This window comes from Eucalyptus grandis, chromosome 2 (genome assembly GCF_016545825.1).
Source record: "Eucalyptus grandis isolate ANBG69807.140 chromosome 2, ASM1654582v1, whole genome shotgun sequence".
NCBI lineage: Eukaryota > Viridiplantae > Streptophyta > Magnoliopsida > Myrtales > Myrtaceae > Eucalyptus > Eucalyptus grandis.
In genome coordinates this window covers 55638297-55656800 of record NC_052613.1, presented here as the reverse complement: position 1 = coordinate 55656800, position 18504 = coordinate 55638297, and the positions used below count along the sequence as shown (strand labels likewise).

At 41.4% G+C, this 18504-nt stretch overlaps 3 protein-coding genes across 6 annotated transcripts; all 3 read left to right on the top strand.

Moving 5' to 3' along the window:
- Positions 1 to 412: 412 nt before the first annotated feature.
- On the top strand, positions 413 to 6717 carry LOC104433927 (protein FAR1-RELATED SEQUENCE 3). Of its 3 annotated transcripts, none has more exons than XM_039307276.1 (6): positions 423 to 575; positions 1517 to 3836; positions 3933 to 4022; positions 4249 to 4398; positions 5920 to 6036; positions 6285 to 6717. In XM_039307276.1, exons 2-6 carry the CDS (start codon positions 1611 to 1613, stop codon positions 6327 to 6329), a joined length of 2628 nt encoding a protein of 875 aa, XP_039163210.1. In that variant the 5' UTR covers positions 423 to 575; positions 1517 to 1610; the 3' UTR covers positions 6330 to 6717. The 3 variants fall into 3 exon arrangements, 2 of the variants coding, with proteins under 2 accessions (XP_039163210.1, XP_039163211.1); XM_039307277.1 differs by lacking the exon at positions 423 to 575 and adding an exon at positions 613 to 751 and having other exon boundaries at positions 6285 to 6527; XR_005548464.1 differs by lacking the exon at positions 6285 to 6717 and having other exon boundaries at positions 413 to 575; positions 4241 to 4398.
- A 1263-nt stretch (positions 6718 to 7980) lies between these two features.
- LOC104433926 (60S ribosomal protein L30) lies at positions 7981 to 9968 on the top strand. Its single transcript, XM_010046837.3, has 5 exons — positions 7981 to 8138; positions 8333 to 8438; positions 8865 to 8966; positions 9533 to 9601; positions 9695 to 9968. Exons 1-5 carry the CDS (start codon positions 8118 to 8120, stop codon positions 9736 to 9738), a joined length of 342 nt encoding a protein of 113 aa, XP_010045139.1. The 5' UTR covers positions 7981 to 8117; the 3' UTR covers positions 9739 to 9968.
- A 337-nt stretch (positions 9969 to 10305) lies between these two features.
- Positions 10306 to 13455, top strand: LOC104433925 (hypothetical protein). 2 transcript variants are annotated; one of them, XM_039306631.1, is made up of 3 exons: positions 10306 to 10596; positions 12142 to 12469; positions 12839 to 13277. In XM_039306631.1, exons 1-3 carry the CDS (start codon positions 10557 to 10559, stop codon positions 13047 to 13049), a joined length of 579 nt encoding a protein of 192 aa, XP_039162565.1. In that variant the 5' UTR covers positions 10306 to 10556; the 3' UTR covers positions 13050 to 13277. The 2 variants fall into 2 exon arrangements, with proteins under 2 accessions (XP_039162565.1, XP_010045137.1); XM_010046835.3 differs by lacking the exon at positions 10306 to 10596 and adding an exon at positions 10617 to 11098 and having other exon boundaries at positions 12839 to 13455.
- Positions 13456 to 18504: the final 5049 nt, after the last annotated feature.

Below are 18504 nucleotides of genomic sequence, written 5' to 3'. Positions count from 1 at the left end.
TCAAGTTAAAATTGACTTAAATTTTCTTGACTTCATTTTCAATATCAAATATTAAGTTTGACTCACGGAATGTGATCCGCATCAAAAATAGAATCTAGGGAGGTAATTTTTTTCTTTTCTATCATTATTTTTTAATGGAGTTGAGATTTTTCGACTGGCCATTTATTTTATTTTATTCTTTTTCAAAAGGCGAATTTTTCGCAGGATCACCGAGACCAAGGAAAATCGCAAATATTTAGGCTACGGGGTTCAAGCCGAGGGCCGACATGTATCGCGCGGCACTTGCAACTCGCGGGGCCCGCGGGTCCCTTCCCGCTGGAGCCGACGTTGTTTTCACTTACCAACGAACACGAGCCGTCTGATCCAAATCTAGCGGCAGAGAACACGCGAGTCCAATTATTGTCATCTGGAACCCATCCATCGGACTCGCACTCTCTCTCTTCTCCCTCGCCTCCTCCTTCCCCGTCGGGCTCTGCAAGTCGGCCGTTGCTGCTGGACCAGAAACCCTAGCCCAAAAAAAAAAAAAAAAAAAAAAATCCCCGAGCGAAAGCACGATTCGAAGCGTGTTTCATCAGGTACTTCGCGATTGCGTGCTCATTCTCGCTTGCGCTTTCTGCGTTCGCGCACCGCAATCGGTGCTTGATCGCTCGCGGATCCCGAGGGGACATCATGGCGTGGCTTGGATGATGGCCTCGAGCTTTTTGTCGGCTGTTTCGGCGGCCTCGCGGTTCTCCGAGCTGGAGAAAGCGTCGTGCGTCCGCGTACTTTGTAGCTTATTTAGTATGCGCCAGTTACTAGTATGCTGGTTTTGAAATGGAACGATTGGACTAAGGACATGTTTGACTTAGACCGACAGGCAGTGCCCTTTTGTTCGTTAGCCGTGTCGGGGTTCGCTTGTTGCGACTCCGGGGATCATAGTGGGATCATGCACGGTTCTGCCCTGCCGGCTCTTGTTCTGGGTTGGCTTGATTAGCCGAAAGCACTCGTCTTTGGAACCTTTTTACTGGAGGCTTTATCCTCTGTTGGTCGATTGGAGCACGGCTTGAAATTTTACTGTCAGATTACTCACGATAACTCGAACTCGATTTTATTCTTCGTGATGTGTGATCATCATTGGCGTATCTTCGTGATGTGTGATCATCATTGGGATTTTCCTGACTGGGGGCGGATATAGCTGCTAAGTTTCATTTTTTGATAATATATAGCTGATTGATTGGCACTAGCCTATGTATATATCTTCCATCTGACAGACTCTTTTAGATTCTTTTATGATGGAAGGAATTGGAATGACAATGATGACTTCCTCTGAAGGTGGTATACGATATATATCGACAGGCTATGGTTTGGTTGCCGCTTAATACTTTAGCAAACATTATGTGTTCTTTTACTTCCGTTATGTAGCACAATAAGATTCTAGGTGATGTGCAATTACGTAGTGCCTTCTGATTTCTTGGCAATTAGACTGCTGGTTTTGGATTTGCCTACTTTGTGATGTAGCATTCCTTTATATGTGCAGATTGTACAAACTCCTGGAATTCATGCAGGACACTGCTATAAAGTTTGGCTGCTTATTGATGGATTGATAACCCTGGTAATATATGTGAACTCCAATGGAGGTCGGTGTGATTGAAGTGCAAGATGGGGTAGGGCATGCTGGAGGGGTAGATGAGGCTAATGTTGAAACGAATGAAGCCGATCATAGTAATGTTGAAAACTCAACTGTTCATGTTGAGAATGGGATGGGTGAGCCCCATGTGGGTATGGAATTCGACTCTGAAGAAGCTGCCAAGACCTTTTATGATGAATATGCTAGACGAGAAGGATTTACCTCCAAGGTTGGTCCATCTAGCCAGTCTAAGCTTGGAGGAGTAATTGTTGCACGGGAATTTGTATGTACCAGAGATGGCTTGAAAAGAAAATCGGTGGATAGTTGCAGTGCTATGATTAGAATCGAGTTGAAAGGTCAATTCAAATGGGTCTTGACAAAATTTGTGAAGGAGCATAACCATGCTATGGTTAGTCCTAGCAAAGTGCACCATCTTCGACCTCGCAGGCATTTTGCTGGCGCAACAAAAAACATGGCTGACAATTTACGAGGGGCAACAGTAGTTCCTAGTGGCGTTATGTATGTATCCATGGATGGTAATCGCGAGGTTAATCATGGATCTACAAGTTCGCCGAGTGAATCGAATCGTCCTGTTAAGAATGCTGGGACTGCTAATTACGTTGTCAAACCATCTAGTCAAAAAAGGACCTTAGGGAGGGATGCTCAGAACCTGTTGGACTATTTTAAGAAGATGCAGGCTGAAAATCCCGGTTTCTTCTATGCAATTCAACTTGATGAAGACAACTGCATGGGCAATGTTTTCTGGGCTGATGCAAGGTCAAGGTCTGCATATAGTCATTTTGGAGATATAGTTTCATTGGACACGATGTACCGGGTATATCAGTATCGAGTGCCATTTGCTCCATTCACAGGTGTGAATCATCATGGCCAGACCATCTTATTTGGTTGTGCACTGCTGCTAGATGATTCTGAGGCTTCTTTTATATGGCTTTTCAAGACTTTTCTTACTGCAATGGGTGATCGTGCTCCGATCTCCATAATCACTGATCAAGACAGGGTAATACAGGCTGCAGTTTCTAAAGTCTTTCCTGGAGCCCGCCACTGTATTAGTAAGTGGCATGTTCTAAGAGAAGGCCAGGAGAAGTTGGCTCATGTGTGTCATGCACATCCAAATTTCCAGGTGGAGCTGTATAATTGTATTAACATGACCGAAACCATCGATGAATTTGAATCTTCATGGAACTCAATTCTTGAAAAATATGACCTTAGGAGAAATGACTGGCTGCAGTCAATATATAATGCTCGTGCACAGTGGGTTCCGGTGTACTTCCGTGATTCCTTTTTTGGTGCTATTTCTCCAAATCAAGGAATTGATAGCGCCTTCTTTGATGAATATGTTAATCAACAAACAACATTACCCATGTTCTTCAGGCAGTATGAAAGAGCTTTTGAGAACTGGTTTGAAAAAGAAATAGAGGCAGATTTTGATACTATATGCACCGCCCCAGTACTAAGAACACCATCACCCATGGAGCAACAGGCTGCAAATCTGTACACAAGGAAAGTGTTTGCTAAATTCCAAGAAGAGTTGGTTGAAACTTTTGTATATACTGCAAATAGAATAGAGGGCGATGGGATGACCAGCACTTTTAGAGTCGCAAAGTTTGAAGATGACAGCAAGGCATATACAGTCACATTGAACCATTCTGAAACTAGGGCAAATTGCAGTTGCCGAATGTTTGAGTACTCGGGCATTCTGTGTAGGCATGTTTTGACTGTCTTTACAGTGTCAAATGTTCTTACATTGCCATCCCATTATATTATGAAACGGTGGACCCGGAATGCCAAGACTTGTCCAGGCTTGGATGATCGTGCCACTGAACTTCAGGGACACGAATCTTTAACTGTAAGGTATAATAACTTATGTCGGGAAGCCTTGAAATATGCAGAGGAAGGTGCAATAGCTTCGGAGACATATAATGCAGCGATGACTGCCCTAAAGGAAGGTGGGAGAAAAATTTCTGCAGTGAAGAAGAATGTTGCTAGAGTTCCTCCCCCAGCCTCTCAGATTAGTGGAGTTGGTTATGATGACCGTAAGAGAACATCATCCTCAGACATGACCCCTTTGCTATGGCCAAGGCAAGATGAGGTGACTAGAAGGTTTAACCTCAATGATGTTAGTGCTCCAGCTCAGAATGTTTCTGATTTGAATCTACCACGCATGGGCCCCTTGTCTCTTCATCGGGATGATGTTCATGCAGAAAACATGGTTAGAATCGTTTTATTGATCCATTTTCTCCGTGATAATGGAGCCAACTACTGAGTCCTTGATCTCAATTTTCTTTTGCCTGCCTTGTCTTGATAGGCAGTTCTTCCTTGTCTCAAGTCGATGACTTGGGTGATGGAGAACAAGAATTCGACGCCAGAGAACAGGGTGGCCGTGATAAACCTGAAGGTATACACTTAGTTTAGCTTACAACTCTAAAAACCAGGGGAAAATATTATTTTAGCAGTCAATAATGTATGGATATTCTTATCCCGCAGTAAAATTTCAATGACTGGCACATATTCTTTGTTATTGCTGTACTATGTATGATTAAATTTGATTTATTTGTGTTGTTGGTTACTTTGTTTTCTTTAGGATGTTATCTTACATAAGTATTTTCTCTTAAGCAATGCAGTTGCAAGATTACAGCAGAAGTCCTTCAGCAGAAGCTGAAGTTAAGTTTCAACTTTCAAGGGTGACACTAGAGCCCATGTTGAGGTCAATGGCCTACATAAGTGAGCAGCTCTCAACACCAGATAACAGGGTTGCCGTGATCAATTTGAAGGTATTTACTTTTTTCCTTCATGCATCAGATGATTTATTTGATGGATATTCCAAGTTAGCTGTTAAGATGATTGAGAAAAGGATGGATTTCGCCCTTCGCAAATTCAGAGTGTGTGTTGTGGCTATCCTCCAGGATACAGCAGGCCACCTAAATAACGTCTGCTCCACTTTTTATGATATACAGGAATATCAGAGTTCTCTTGATACAACAAGTCTCTCTCTTTAAGCACTCGAGTTTGTTTTTGAAACTAAATGTGCTTGTGTGACTTCTGAAAAGAACTTTATGGTGAAAACCTGCCCATGTATATTATAATACCTCATGACCAAAATGTTGCTTCTTATGTTTCAAGATATGGCCAAAGACCATGTTAATTGCATTTGGTGCTAGCTGGCTTCTCAAGCGAACATCCTTCTTGGAGTTGGCTACCTCTTTTTTCCTTGTGTAGAAATTTCCAGCTTGCTCACGCTTTACCACTGCCTCCAATTCGCTTCACGAAGAAGCAGATTTTTTGGACTTTGTTCATGGTGCATTTGCTTGACTTCCAGTGCTAACAAATGTGCCGCCAACAAATTTCGGTTAAAAGAAATAGATGAGCCTTTTGAAATAGCTAACTGTATTCGACAATCCTCCGCATATCTCAAGAGGTTTATGAATAGAGAGAAACGAAACTTTTCTGGTCTCCCACTGGAGTGTTATGCTATCTTGTGTCTTCTGGACTATGAACCGGATAGAAAAAATAAGACCTAGCCTATAGAACCAATGGAGAACTTATATAGCTTCTATAAACCAATGATTCTTTTTGTCAGTTAGAGTTCTCACTAATCATATTACCCCTCCACAAATTCTTCTGTGCAATGTGGGTTTGTGTTAATAGGATGTGCGTGCGTGTGGGGTAATCATGAGTGCTCTAGGATTCAGTGATGAATTTCATGGGAGCGGCCTCACTCCCCACTCAATACAAGGGACTCCATCAGGTGCACACTGCAAATAAATACCCCACCCATGAGGGAGATGAAATTCATTAAGAGCACTCATCCTCTTCTAATATGCAGTTTAGCACCAATCACACGCAGATGAGGGACTTTAGATCATTTTTGGTGCTACAGTTTTAACAAGTGACTTATTATTGTGAACCTACTTCATCAGGTCTCCAGTAACATAGCCATCATTGCTGATATCATAAATTCGCATAAGTCACATTATCGAGGTCAAGGAACCAACTACTGTTGACTTTTTTTTTTTTTTTTTTTAGGGGGTTCATACCACTACTGTTAACTTACTTGGTGGAGAATATTCTCGTTGTTAGCTTAGGCTTCAAATATGGAGCGGAACTAAGGAGTCTGGTACTATCTGAGGGGAAAAAAGCAACATTGTGGGAGTTTCATTATTGAGACTATACTGTTTATATCTATCGTTATTATCCGTGAGTGACAAACTTGTTTTTGTAAATGAAAATCACATTTAGATCTATTGCTCAATGGGTAGATCAATTGCTCAACAAACTTGTTTTTGCTGTTTTAGCTCCAAGATACGGAGACAACATCAGGAGAGTCAGAGGTTAAATTTCAAGTGTCTCGAGATACATTGGGTGCCATGTTAAGATCTATGGCTTATATACGCGAGCAACTGTCGAGCAATGTAAGCTTTTCAATTTCTTTTCTGGAAGGATCACTGTTTTGATTACCAAAATTGCAGGAATGCAAACTTCTTAATGCAGTTTTTAATTCTCATTTTTGAAGTAGATATGATGCTACAATTATTCATTAAGCATATCGTCATGCGGTTGCTTTTTGCAAGCAAATGAATACAGCCAGATACCTCATCATATATGTATATGTTTCTGATCTCTTCATCTTTAATCTTGACTTCAATATGGTTTATGATAGGTTGAGCCCCAGCCTGACCCCCCGGTGAAAAAGCAGCGGAAATGAATAGTTGAAGTTGTGAATTTTCTTTATCTTAGCTAGGCGTCTCACTGCTGCGATTCTGCAGTGGCAAAGTTTGTTCATCCAGCAGCGTTCAGTCACTCCCATCAAGTTGGGTATGGCCTTTTCTCTTCTAGTTCGGCTGCAAATGAAGCCTTGTAAATTACGCATTTTTGTAAATGTAGCTAGTTTTTGATGTTCTTCTTTTGTTTGTTTCTTTTTATTTTGTTTTTGTTTTAATTACCAAAGCTTTGAAGAGTTCACAATTTGGACATTCCTCCGTCTAGGAACCCTGTAACGTATATGATTTGAGGGTTGAAGTTAGTTGTTTGCATGTTGGGGTTGTTACATATTTCTCAATTGATTTGGAGTGGGCAGAATTTCAGTTTACCGACAGTGCTGGACGATAAGACTGCAATGGAGTTTTTCTAATTATCCCCATCTTCATGCCAGCGAGAGAGCTCAGACGATGAATTGAATAGAGTGGAACCTGCGAAACTAAGAATTTACTGTTCTTGTGGTTTCAAGTTCATTATCGGGGCTTAGTTTCTTGCAAATGGCACGCCCGTTTATCTTCCATGATCACAACATTCAAAACGTGGATACCAAAATCTCATGAAGCGCGTATTTCCAAATGCTTTCTTTTATCCAAAATCAAGGAGCCATGGAGCAAGAAGTACAAAAATTCATTACTCCAGATATTACAAGTTGAATTTATATGTGTTCCGAAATGATCACTACAGTCGCATAGAGGTCATAAAAAAAAGATGAGATAAATTAGTGTATGGCTAACCCAATAAATAAAGTTTCACGAGGGGACTGGAGCGGACTATCGTGAGATAAAAATCTTCTTTCTAAAGAAATTTTATATGATGTGGAACCATTACATGTCCAGGTTCTAATGTTAAAATAATTTGAAAGGTTGTTCCCAATTTTGTTTGTGTCAACGAACAATTGGAAAAAGCCTTAACTTTTTTAGAACACGTCTGAGTCAAATAACAATGCTTCGAAGTACTTTGATGAAGAATTGGTGTCATTTGGTTGTCTAATTTTTATTTTACTTAACTAATTCCGCTATTTTATGGATTTGTTCAATTTAATCCTCTAAGTTTTATTTTGTGCAATCAAGTCCTCCAATTTTCTCAATTTGTGAAATTAAATCCTTTGATTGCCCACTCTAACTAAACTGTCAAATCAATTAACGACGGGGCAATGCTTACATGATAGAAAATGATGCGTGATGCTAACTAGGCACCAAAAGAGCAAAAATCAAACGGGAAAAATAGGAAATAAAAACCGTAATTTCTCAATATTGGTTATAGTGAGTAAACAAACCGCTTGACTGCACAGATCAAGAATATTAAATGATTTGATCGCATGAAATGGCAAAAATCCAAAAATTTGAAGGACTTGATTATGTAAAATAAAAGTTAGAGAACTAGATTACACGAACAACGAAAGTTACAGGACTAAAAATCTGTCCTTGTCCCTTAAATAAACGTGATACTGAATCTATTGACATGCACATCCCATGGGCCATCCAATTATGGATCCGTCATACCGAGTCCACTAAAACTGGCCCACGATCAGCAGAGCCTTGGTCAGGTGACCGTAACCCTGTTTCCAAACACGCGCTATCTGCGCAAACAAACAGAGGGGAGAACACCATTGAAAACCCTAATTCCTTCGCCTTATAAGCACCCTCTTCTCTTCCTCGTTCGAAGCTTTTGCCTGCGGTGGACTGGACTCGGTGCTTCAGCCTCAACCTACGATCGAAGCCCTAAGCGTTCAACCATGGTGGCCGCGAAGAAGACCGTAATACCTCTCTCTCTCCCTCTCTCTCTGTGTTGAACTTCATATTTCTTCTCTCTATGTCGCCGATTCGTATCGGAGAAAGAGAGAGCCATTTCTGTTTAGTTTGGTTCGGTTTCCTGTTCACCGGAGTAATGTGCCGCCGTGTTTGAGCTTTGAGGTCGATGTTTGATTCCGTTTGATCTGTGAATCCGCAGAAGAAGACTCATGAGAGCATCAACAACAGGCTCGCTCTCGTCATGAAGAGCGGGAAGTACACGTTGGGGTACAAGACCGTCCTCAAGACCCTGAGGAACTCCAAAGGTACGTTTTCCGTTGTGGAGGTTAACGAGTCGTGGAGGTTAATGGCAATCGTTTAAGTCAATAAAGAGAGGCTAGCGGTGCTTAGACGGTGGATGATTAGTGTGTGAATGGCTTTTGGTATGTGGCACGAAGCAGAAGTTCTGGACCTGCATAACCAGATTGAGCAACGAAAGAATTAGTAACAGCCCAATATGTGCATCAATGCGATGGTTGTTGCCTCATTTGATGATTTAGAATGGTTTTCAGTTTGAATGCTACGTTGTAGTAGACCATGGGGATCTGAATTTCAAAGTGAAATCGCCGGTTTAAATGACTAGATTAGGCTAATTTCAGTGGTATCTGATGACAGCGATTGGTTTAAATTTGGAAGATTTCACGTTTAGCTTGCTATGGGATTAGGATTGTGATGTGAAGTTGTTTTGTCAGGTAAGCTGGTCATCATTGCTAACAATTGCCCTCCTCTCCGGAAGTCCGAGATAGAGTACTATGCTATGTTGGCAAAGGTTGGAGTGCATCACTACAACGGAAGTAAGTCTTTTCTCTCAGATGCCGATCTTATTTTGTTTTCGGACTTATGTTGAGACACTTTGTTACTTTGAAATGTCAATTGAAGTAATGGCTGCAAGAATGTTATGTTCTTTTGCATCTTGCTCGTGATTACTTATGGCTATATGATTTCCAAGCTTGACTGCAATTTCTCCTTGAGAATTGGATTGTCTACATTTGTCTTCAGTGTTTGATATGGTCTTTGACATTGTTTGCTTATTCAGTGCTTTGTGCTGATCATGTCTGCTCATTGCAATCTGGCTGGTGAATGAGAGCCTCGTTTTTCTTGGGTTTATATGTGACTGCCATCACCATGCTTCCTGCAAAGTCTTTATACCTTAATAGGAGGTTTATGCCATCACCATGTTTCACATGGAATTTTTAGCAATTAAAAGCCAAAATAAGACCATGCAATGGCTGTCAAATCCTCTTAGAAATGGACAAGTTATTTAGGAGCAATGAGCGTTGTCGCTTTTCCGCTGCTGTTTAATGCTTTCAACATGTTTTCTGATAATCTTTTCTGAACAATTCTTGTTTTGCTGTATCAGACAACGTAGACCTAGGCACTGCCTGCGGAAAATACTATAGGGTATGCTGCCTTAGCATTATTGACCCAGGTAAGTTGATGGTCACTTCCTGTTGGTTAATGCCACTACGGTTTTCTGATTTACATGAACTTGGTTTGACGGAGAATGAATTGTGATTTTCAGGTGACTCTGACATCATCAAGAGCATGCCCGGCGGTGATCATTAAGATTTTGGAACGCTTAGATGTCACTTTAGATTTTTCATTTCTTTACTGGCTCAGCTGGGCATCGTGTTTCATTTATTCAGATGAGCTTTTATGTTGATTCGAGAAGTTTGATTGCGAAACCAAAGAAGCTTTTTGTAGCCCTTTTATGTGTTGGATGTTGGATTACGTCTAAACAAGTTTTTGCGGACGAACAGATTGAGCTTTTATCATTATCATCCAAGAGTTCTGTATCGGCCATGTCCTTTTTATTGATCCAAGGAAGCTGCTGTCATCGAGTAATTGTCCCATGCTGGGCCTGGTCAAGTTAAGGTGTATTCTTGTATCGATAATCTTAATTCGGTAAGGGCATTTAATGCCATTTCCATCTAATGCGAGGTCAATCCTCAATGTTGGAATCAGCAATCCTTGAGATGTGCTGTTCTTCTGATGTGGGGTCACGAGGTAGGAGAGGTGATGAATATTTGTCAAGTACTAATTTCTTGGAAAGTGGGGTTTGGGTCATTTTCTTTTAGTAGCTCTGCTTCACCAATGCACTATACAAGGAAGAGAACAAAAATCGAGGAATTAAGCTCTGTCCCGTGCATCGGCACAAGTCGCTCGCCTTTAACGATCTTGAGTGTACATCTGCATCTGCGAGGATGCCGGTCGGTCGGTCGGTCGGTCACGACCGGTCTCTTTTGTGGTGGCTGTAAATTGTAATAGCTTGTCGCTGCAGATATTTGATTCTGGGCCCTTGAGTTCGTGACGCGGTTACTGTAACCGGACTCGTCGTCGCTCATCCCTCGCCGGTGACGTGCGCCAACTTCCCGATATGGGCCATGAACGGAGGCGGAGGCCCATCCAAGCCGAACTTATCCAGTTTCGTTCTCTCTCTCTCTCTCTCTCTCTCTCTCGCTTTTCTCTCTCCTTTCCAAACCACGCAGCTCGTTTCCATGGGAAGTTCCCAAAAAATTGCGAACCTCCACGCATCCGTCCCTTTCCTCTCCCGTTCGAGTGCAAAATCCGCAGCCGCGCGACCGTAAACTTCTTCCTCCGCTAGATCTCCTTTTCGCTCTCGCCTCCTCTCTCGCATTCGCCGCCGTCGATACATGCGCTCGGACTGTTGCGCTCTCCTCCCGTCTCGAATGCGACGCTCCCGTCCCGATCCCGCCGCCCAATCGTGATTCCGGCAACTCTCCGCGTTCGACGGTCTCCGGGGAATCGGGGCGCCGGATGGAAGGCTTCAGCGCCGAGGATCTGTCGACGATCGGCGGGATCGCGACGGTGTCGCTCCTGCATTCCTTCATCCCCACGCACTGGCTCCCTTTCTCCATCGTCGGCCGCGCCCAGAAGTGGAACCTCTCCCGCACTCTCCTCGTCAGTACGTCTGTCTCCTCCTCCTCCTTCTATCCGTGTCCTCATTTTCGTCGCGAGTCTTTTGCTGCTCGCGCGTTGCTCGCCAGATCTCAATTCCTGATTCCGATGCGGCGGTTCGTGTCGCGTGCGTTTACGTTTAATTTCGTTGCCGGTAGATGCAGAGGAGTTAGGCGGAGATAATTTTTTTGAGTGTCTTCTTAGCTCTCGCATCAATCTGCTGTTTTCCAGCTTGTGGACATTATCGGTATTTTGATGACTCTTACTTGAGGCGTTGTGTTTCGGTTGTGGTTTCATGGTGAATACTTGTGCATGGCGGTGAGATTTATCGCAGATCTGTTATTTTGTCCGAAGCAATCGTGCTTGAGAACGTACCAGATGGACAGTGAAGGACGTTGATACATTCGTTGCAATTATGCTACTTTGCTTTCTAGGAAGATGTGAATCTCTGAACAATCGTAGAGGAAATGTGCTGCATTTTTAGGCTGCAAAGAACACAGTTAGGGGGGCTTTTGGTTCTTCTTTACAAGTGAGTGGGACTGAATTGTTTATGTTGGAGAAAAAACTTGGATTATATTTTCTACTTGGATAGGAAAGGTTAGGCTTTAAGGTTGTTTAAGAACTTCATAGTTGGATTTACGCATGGGAAAGGAAATCGGAAAAGATAGTCTCAATGGTGAAGATAAGCGGAAAAATTTAGAATGCTATGACACTCCTTGCAGAACTCGCAAAATTTGCGGTGATCTGCTGTGTGATTGAGAGTGTTGTGTAAGGGTACCGATACCAAAGCTGTCAATAGTATTCTTGCGTACTGGAATGGCCTAGTTGGTAGGTGGCTGCTTAGTAAAAAGTGGAAAGTTTCGCTGGAGGTAATTGCCCCTGGGAATTTTTTTGCTATTTGAATGGAGGATTCTTCATAGCAACAAATTTTGGCTGTTTAAAAAGCATTGTAACATGTTTCAGTCTCGTCTGGTTTACTATCGAAATGATAGTTGCTTAGCCTGCTTTGGTGCTGGTAGTTCTTGTAACGAATCTTTTTTCTCTCTGCAGCTGCATTTGGGGCAGTTTTGCATGTAATTTCTACTTCACTTCTTGGCATCACTGCTATTACAATGGCAAATACGATTGCTGGCGAAGAAACAGTCCATAAACTTGCTTCTCTTTTGCTTGTAATTCTCGGTGGTGGCTACGTGTTGTTGTTTATTTCCGGAAAGGGTGGTCACAGTCATTCACACAACCAACCTATGGAGAAAATGGCTGTTGCCGGTCTGGTTCTCGTACCAGCATTATCTCCTTGTGCGACCACACTTCCTGTGTTTCTTGCCGTGGGAAACTCATCTTCCATGATGGTACTTGCCATCATTGTGCTGCTCTTCAGGTAGACATTGAAATCTTATATTCTGATATGTATCCTTTTTATAATGGTGAAATGATAGTAGAGTACGCGACTGTTCTCTGCAATAGTTATACAGTAAATAGAAACGAAATTTAGATACATATGTTAAGATTTTTGGCCTGATAAGTACGTAACATGATATTTGTCAATTTGCTATTTTTAGTGCATGTATCTGAATGCTGTTGGTAGCTTATTCAATCGTCTGATATATAGAGGATTGACAACATTTTCTATCATTAGACTGCCACGTTCTTAGGCAGAAATCTCGCTGTTTTTTCTATTTTTTCTCATCCCCCTTCTGGGAGAGTGAAGATTAACTGCTGGTTGTTGGTAATGTATTTGGATTTTCAGCACCATAACTGTGATGACCTCATTGGTGGCTCTCTCGTTTTATGGAGCTAGCCAGCTGAAATTCCACTGGGTGGAGCGGTATGACAAGCTTCTTGTAGGCTCAGTCCTCTGCTTGGTGGGAATACTAACTCTCCTTTTTCATGATCACGATCATAATGGCGATGTGGGTTCTGGAGGACAGCATGTGCATAGGAAAGTCATTGGGTTCTGATATCTTTTGTTTCTTCCGCGTATGTCGTTGGCGATCGGCAGAAAATGTTCTGTTATCTGGATTAGGTAACCCTGCTCGTGTGCTGCTTGTTTTGGCACGAGCTAGTTATGAGGCCGATTTCCCCTTGCCTTCCAGAATCGTTCAAGCGCGGGTCCTTTTTGGGAGGAGGGGAGAGGAATTCTGTGCCATGTTCTTTCACGAGATGATACTCTTAAATCATTTTACCAACGCTTATACTAATGAAGCCAAGTGTAATTTCAATTGCCTTTTCCTATTGCTATGTGGGGATTCAATTCGAGTGGATTGCACATTGAACAGTGGTTGCATGTATGTATATATTTCCACTTAGAATCCGTTTGTTTGAAGGGAAGTTGTTTTTTGGAAAGTCCATTTATTTGAAGGAAAATTGTCTTTATGAAATTTTATTTTTGACTTTCGGTTGTTTGAATGATGGAAAATTAATTAATTTACGGAAAATATTTATCATCGACGGATAAAAAAACTACTTACCGACCAAAAAAAAAAAAAACTACTTTTTATAGTAAGAATGAAATCACTTTTTCTAAATCATTAAACAAGTCCATGGAAGACACTTTTTAATGACATAAAAGGCGGAAGTGTATCTAAAGTTGACAATACAGCTGCTTGTATAGATAGTACGATCATCTCCAATAGGTCCGTGCCACGCCCCTCCTCTAATGCTTTAAGAATCGAAGAGTGACAAGAAGCGTGCAGCGCTCGGCTCTCATTTTGTGAAGTACTTAAATTCTTGGCTTGTCTGAATGATTTTGCAAAGTCGACACACGAGTCTCTTGCGAAAAGCGAGAAGTATGAGGGAATTTACAAACTTGAGCCATTCGTACGAACGGAAACATGATATTTTACCATCGGGATCGAGGGATGCATCAACCCAGCGATGCTTTTCTTTCTTTTGTTAGGCTGCGTGCAAGCCAGCTTGGAGCTTTGATTCTTTAGCAGAAGGACAAAAGGCAAAAGCGAGCAGATTCCTCTTGCTCGGTTCCCAAAAGACGAAAGTTTTCCCACGTGGACGTACATTTCGAATCGCTAATCCCACGCTCCTTTTGTCCCCCGAATGCCTTTTGGGTCCATACCTCTCTCTGTACTCGTATGAGATGAGAATGCTTACGCAGATTCGTCCGTACTGGACCTTGGAAAAATTAGGCCGAGCATGTTTCGAATCTCGCGTTACTCTCTGTACGATTTCTTCTCTTAAATCGAATAACGAGTCAAGGACAGGCATGGGGAGAGGTTTATAACAGCGGGTACGAAAGATAATGCATGGACAATCGTGGTCTGAATTAAAGATTGCAATGTAACATACAGTGCTTGAGAGAGAGAGAGAGAGGGGGGGGGGGGAAGTATGGGGAGAGGTTTATAATAGCGGGTACGAAAGATAAATGCATGAACAATCGTGGTCTGACTTAAAGATTGCAATGTTACATACAGTGCTTGAGAGAGAGAGAGAGAGAGAGAGAGAGAGTGGGGAGGAAGAAAACTCAAAGAATCCATTCGTTTCGCAGAAAATATCGTGTTTCTAAAAAATATTTTCCGAAAAATGTAATTATTTTATGATATTTGATTGGAACTTGAAAAGAAGCGGAAAATATTTTCAGCTATTCGATAAGGGAAAATTATCTTTAATGCACTCTTTTTCAATATTTATTATTTTATATTTATATTTTTATTTTTCTTTTCAATGTTTTTGTCTTCTTCTTCTTTGACCAATCATCGGTTGACATCAGTCGAAGGCGAGGCTCATGCCCTCTAATCTGTCATCAATTTGACAAGGCTTGAGCTCACTGCTCATCGAGATTAGTGAGCTAGGTAAGTGGGCTTGTAGAGGCCTCAAGCTCACTTTTGGCCGATCGGCGAGCCTGGATCCCTAGCTCGGCGCTTATTGGGTGAGTGGCGAGTTAGGCTTGAGCTTGCCGCTTGCCATCAATTAGGCAAGCGGCGAATCTCAAGGCTCGCTCAAGGCTTGCTTGTGGCCGTTGTCGACGATCGGTCAAGACAGACTAAAGAAAAAAAAAAAGAAAGATAAAAAGGTTAACATGGGTGTGAGATAAGAAAAAGTATGTAAGGAAAATATTATTCTCTTTCTTAAAAGCGAAAAACATTTTCTCAGGCTTTTTTTTTAAATTAATTTATTTTCTATGAAATGAGTTTAGGAAAATTTGGAAAGTATTTTTTTATAAATTATTTTTCGTGTGGAGTCAAAATTTGCTGATGATTGTACAAAGAAGAAAAGAAAAGATTGTTCGCTCCAATTAGCGTGAAAAATACTTTGCCTGATGCATCAGTCAGAACTAATCTGACGTTGAATCTCGTCGAAATTAGCCGTTCCGTTTCGGAATGATGGTCCCCTCCCTCGTTCCGTACACCAATGAGATTCCACATTAACGCTTCATTAAAATAAGGAAGTCGAAACCGGACAAAGCGAAGTTTTACTGACGCACGGCGATCCTCTCCCTCTCCCTCTCCCTCTTTTCTTTTTTTTTTTTTTTTTTGCACCAATCTCCCTCTTTTCTTTATTCCCCTCGGATCCTGCTCAGATCACATGGCGTCCTCCAATTTCTTTAATTCCTATTGCGGCTTTCTATCTCTGACCCACTTACGTTCATCCTGTACCTTCACCTTTTCACTTATTTTTCACCTACCCCTACCCCCCAACTTAAATTTATGTGATTTCCAATCAAAATTAAACGGAATAATTATATTAATTAAATATTTAAGAATCAAATTGATAAATCGTCAAAAATTTCAAAGTAAATTGATAAAATTAAAATGTTTAGAATTGAATTAATCGTCAGATTTATGACTCTTCAGATAATTATCCCATTTTCATTTAAAAAATTTGCCCAAACTACTTCATTCAACACCGGTCTGGTACAACCCTTCCCGTGCAGGAGGTCACTTCTACGTGAAAATAGACTAGGAAAAGGGAAGCGTCCAGCAAGACGACTTGCCAAACCCCCCCATGTGGACATTGTGGAGGAATCTTCTCTCGAGGATTATAAAAAAACCAAGCGTGGTTAGCCACCAGCGATCATGCTTTCTTGTCAACGTCATTCTGTCGACGTTACTGTCCAAAACCATCCGCTCTTTTTTTTATCCTACGCTCGTCCCGTTCGAAATCGACAGGTCATCTTCCCATGCAAAATACTTCTTTTCGGGTACTGCGTCCAAATAACATAGGAATCTCTCTGATTGGCATTCTTTCCAAGTGAATCGCGCCCTGTTTCTCTGCGTGATAGGTTCGGTTCTATTCGATTCAGCTTTGGATGAAACAAAACTAATTTGATTTGGAATTCTCAACTCTGTAAGGAGCGATATAAAAGGATTGCATGGTTTGGCGCATAACCATAAGGAAATAAAGAATAAAGGGGAGAAAAGAAATCGAGACATAAGATTTTTTTATCCTGATTTACCCTTAAATTATGGCTACATTCAGTAGATAATTGCACTTTAATTAGCACATCTGATAGTTATTAATGGATCTAAGCATGAACATCCAATAAAATATGGGTTCAATCAATTACAATTCTATAGAAAGATATTATATATCCAATAGTTATTAATGGACGAATCTAAGCATGAATTTTTAATAAAATATGAGTTCAATCTATAAAAGCCATTTGACAGCTTAGGGGCACTGCTCTGCGATCCCTCGACCTCGCCTCTTCGCCTGCTCACCGGGGATTGGAACCTTTGTAATCATATATCAATAATTTTCCTATGAATCGAGACCCATACCCTTACTAAAAGTTACACTGAGCACCGATGGTCGTAAGGACGGACGGCGACAGCCTAGGCCGGCCCCGTCGGACCCCCCTGCTGTCGTCCGCCATCCGTAGCTACTTTTTTAGGCTGCGTAGGGCGTGACCAAGAAAAGAAACGCCCGAGAGTCCTTCTCCACGACGTCACGAACGCGGTTCGTACACCTTTAATGGCAATATTTCCGCCGTGACGTGTAAAGAGGGAGAGAGGGAGAGAAAGAGAATATGCTAATCCTGTCGTTGTTAATTACAAGAACTTCACTGTCTCACGCCTGATGATTCCCGTGGCGGGCCACATAATTCCCCCTCATCGCCAACGACTTGATCTCCTCCAAAAGCGCTCGTCTCGTGAATTCCCCCGATCCGGAAACGGATCCCCGAGCTTTATTAAAGAGAGTGATGAAAGGGGTCGTTGGAAAGATAGATAGGTCGTCCGACATCGTGAATCGGTTCCGAAAAATTAAGAATAAACACAAGACCTTAATCGACGAATGAAAGCGGGGCATGCAAAAAGATTTCCCTCGCCATGCTGCTTTGCTTTGGCTTTAGGGACTTTTCCCAGTTGTCCCCCTTCGTTCTCTCCCCCCCACACGCTTTTGCTCTGTCCACCAAAGCAAAAGGTGCATTGTACTTCGAATATATAATTTGTGCTTGTTTTGCATCTGTGACTGGGCCGCTCCTGAAAGCTGACCCTTTCTTGCTTTTGCCACCCTTTTGCCAGGAAATAAAGGTCTCCACTTTTTTTCCGGGGGATTCATTGCGATATCACCGTGAGAGGGAAAAGATAGTAATGTCTTTAGGAAACTTACGCAAATGGTTTTTCGACTTTGAGTAAATATTTAACGTGATCCCTAAACTTTTAATTCGTTCGATATGATTCATAAACTTTAATTCGATATGTAATGTGATCTATGAACTTTTAATTCGTTCGATGTAATTCATGAACTTTAATTTAGTATGCAATGTGGTCCATAAACTGTTAGGTTTGTTGAATGCGGCCCTTCAAATTTATGTATATAATTAACTCAGTTCTTAGACTATATGAAAATGCTTAATATTGCCCCTTGAATTAATGGAATGATGATATTAAATATTTTCGAAAAAAATTTAGAGAGTGAGTTCAACATATACCAAAAGTCAAAGGATCGCATTAAACAAATCAATAATTCAAGGACCATGTTATAATTTGGATTAAAGTTTATAAATCATATTGAATAAATTAAAAGTTCATGAACTATTTGTGTCGTTATCCCTAACATCTTTTAATAGGGTACGTTATCTAGAAGAAAAATAATGATTTCAATTTTTTTTTTTAAATGACCACTTAAAACACTTACAAAAATAAACCAACAAAATTCTGATAGCACAGTATCATTATCTCCTCAAACATGCATTTGAATGAGAGTGACATCTCTTGAGGTCGAGAGTCATTTAATGAAGCAAGGTCAATTTCGATTGAAGCAGTTGAATATTTAGTGATAATAACATAGGATAGCGCATGCGACAAACGACCTAAACTAGTAATTCTGAAAGCCGTTTGTTTTTTTCTCTTTTGGCATAGAAACCCTCAAAGCTATAGTTTAAGATTAGCCCAAAAGATTCGAATTGCGAGGCAGGTAGAGAGTCTAGAGACCAGGAGTGGGGACTCCAATCATGCA

What these genes read in the sequence shown, in the direction of transcription:
- LOC104433926 (XM_010046837.3), top strand. Translation starts at nt 8,118, where the DNA reads ATGGTGGCCGCGAAGAAGACC. An exon ending in AGTGCATCACTACAACGGAA is followed by an intron (nt 8,967 to 9,532) that starts GTAAGTCTTTTC and finishes TTGCTGTATCAG; the next exon opens with ACAACGTAGACCTAGGCACT. An exon ending in CCTTAGCATTATTGACCCAG is followed by an intron (nt 9,602 to 9,694) that starts GTAAGTTGATGG and finishes TGTGATTTTCAG; the next exon opens with GTGACTCTGACATCATCAAG.
- LOC104433925 (XM_010046835.3), top strand. Translation starts at nt 10,951, where the DNA reads ATGGAAGGCTTCAGCGCCGAGGATCTGTCGACGATCGGCGGGATCGCG. An exon ending in CTCCCGCACTCTCCTCGTCA is followed by an intron (nt 11,099 to 12,141) that starts GTACGTCTGTCT and finishes TTCTCTCTGCAG; the next exon opens with CTGCATTTGGGGCAGTTTTG. An exon ending in ATCATTGTGCTGCTCTTCAG is followed by an intron (nt 12,470 to 12,838) that starts GTAGACATTGAA and finishes TTGGATTTTCAG; the next exon opens with CACCATAACTGTGATGACCT.
- LOC104433927 (XM_039307276.1), top strand. Translation starts at nt 1,611, where the DNA reads ATGGAGGTCGGTGTGATTGAAGTGCAAGATGGGGTAGGGCATGCTGGA. An exon ending in ATGTTCATGCAGAAAACATG is followed by an intron (nt 3,837 to 3,932) that starts GTTAGAATCGTT and finishes TTGTCTTGATAG; the next exon opens with GCAGTTCTTCCTTGTCTCAA. An exon ending in TTGCCGTGATCAATTTGAAG is followed by an intron (nt 4,399 to 5,919) that starts GTATTTACTTTT and finishes TTGCTGTTTTAG; the next exon opens with CTCCAAGATACGGAGACAAC.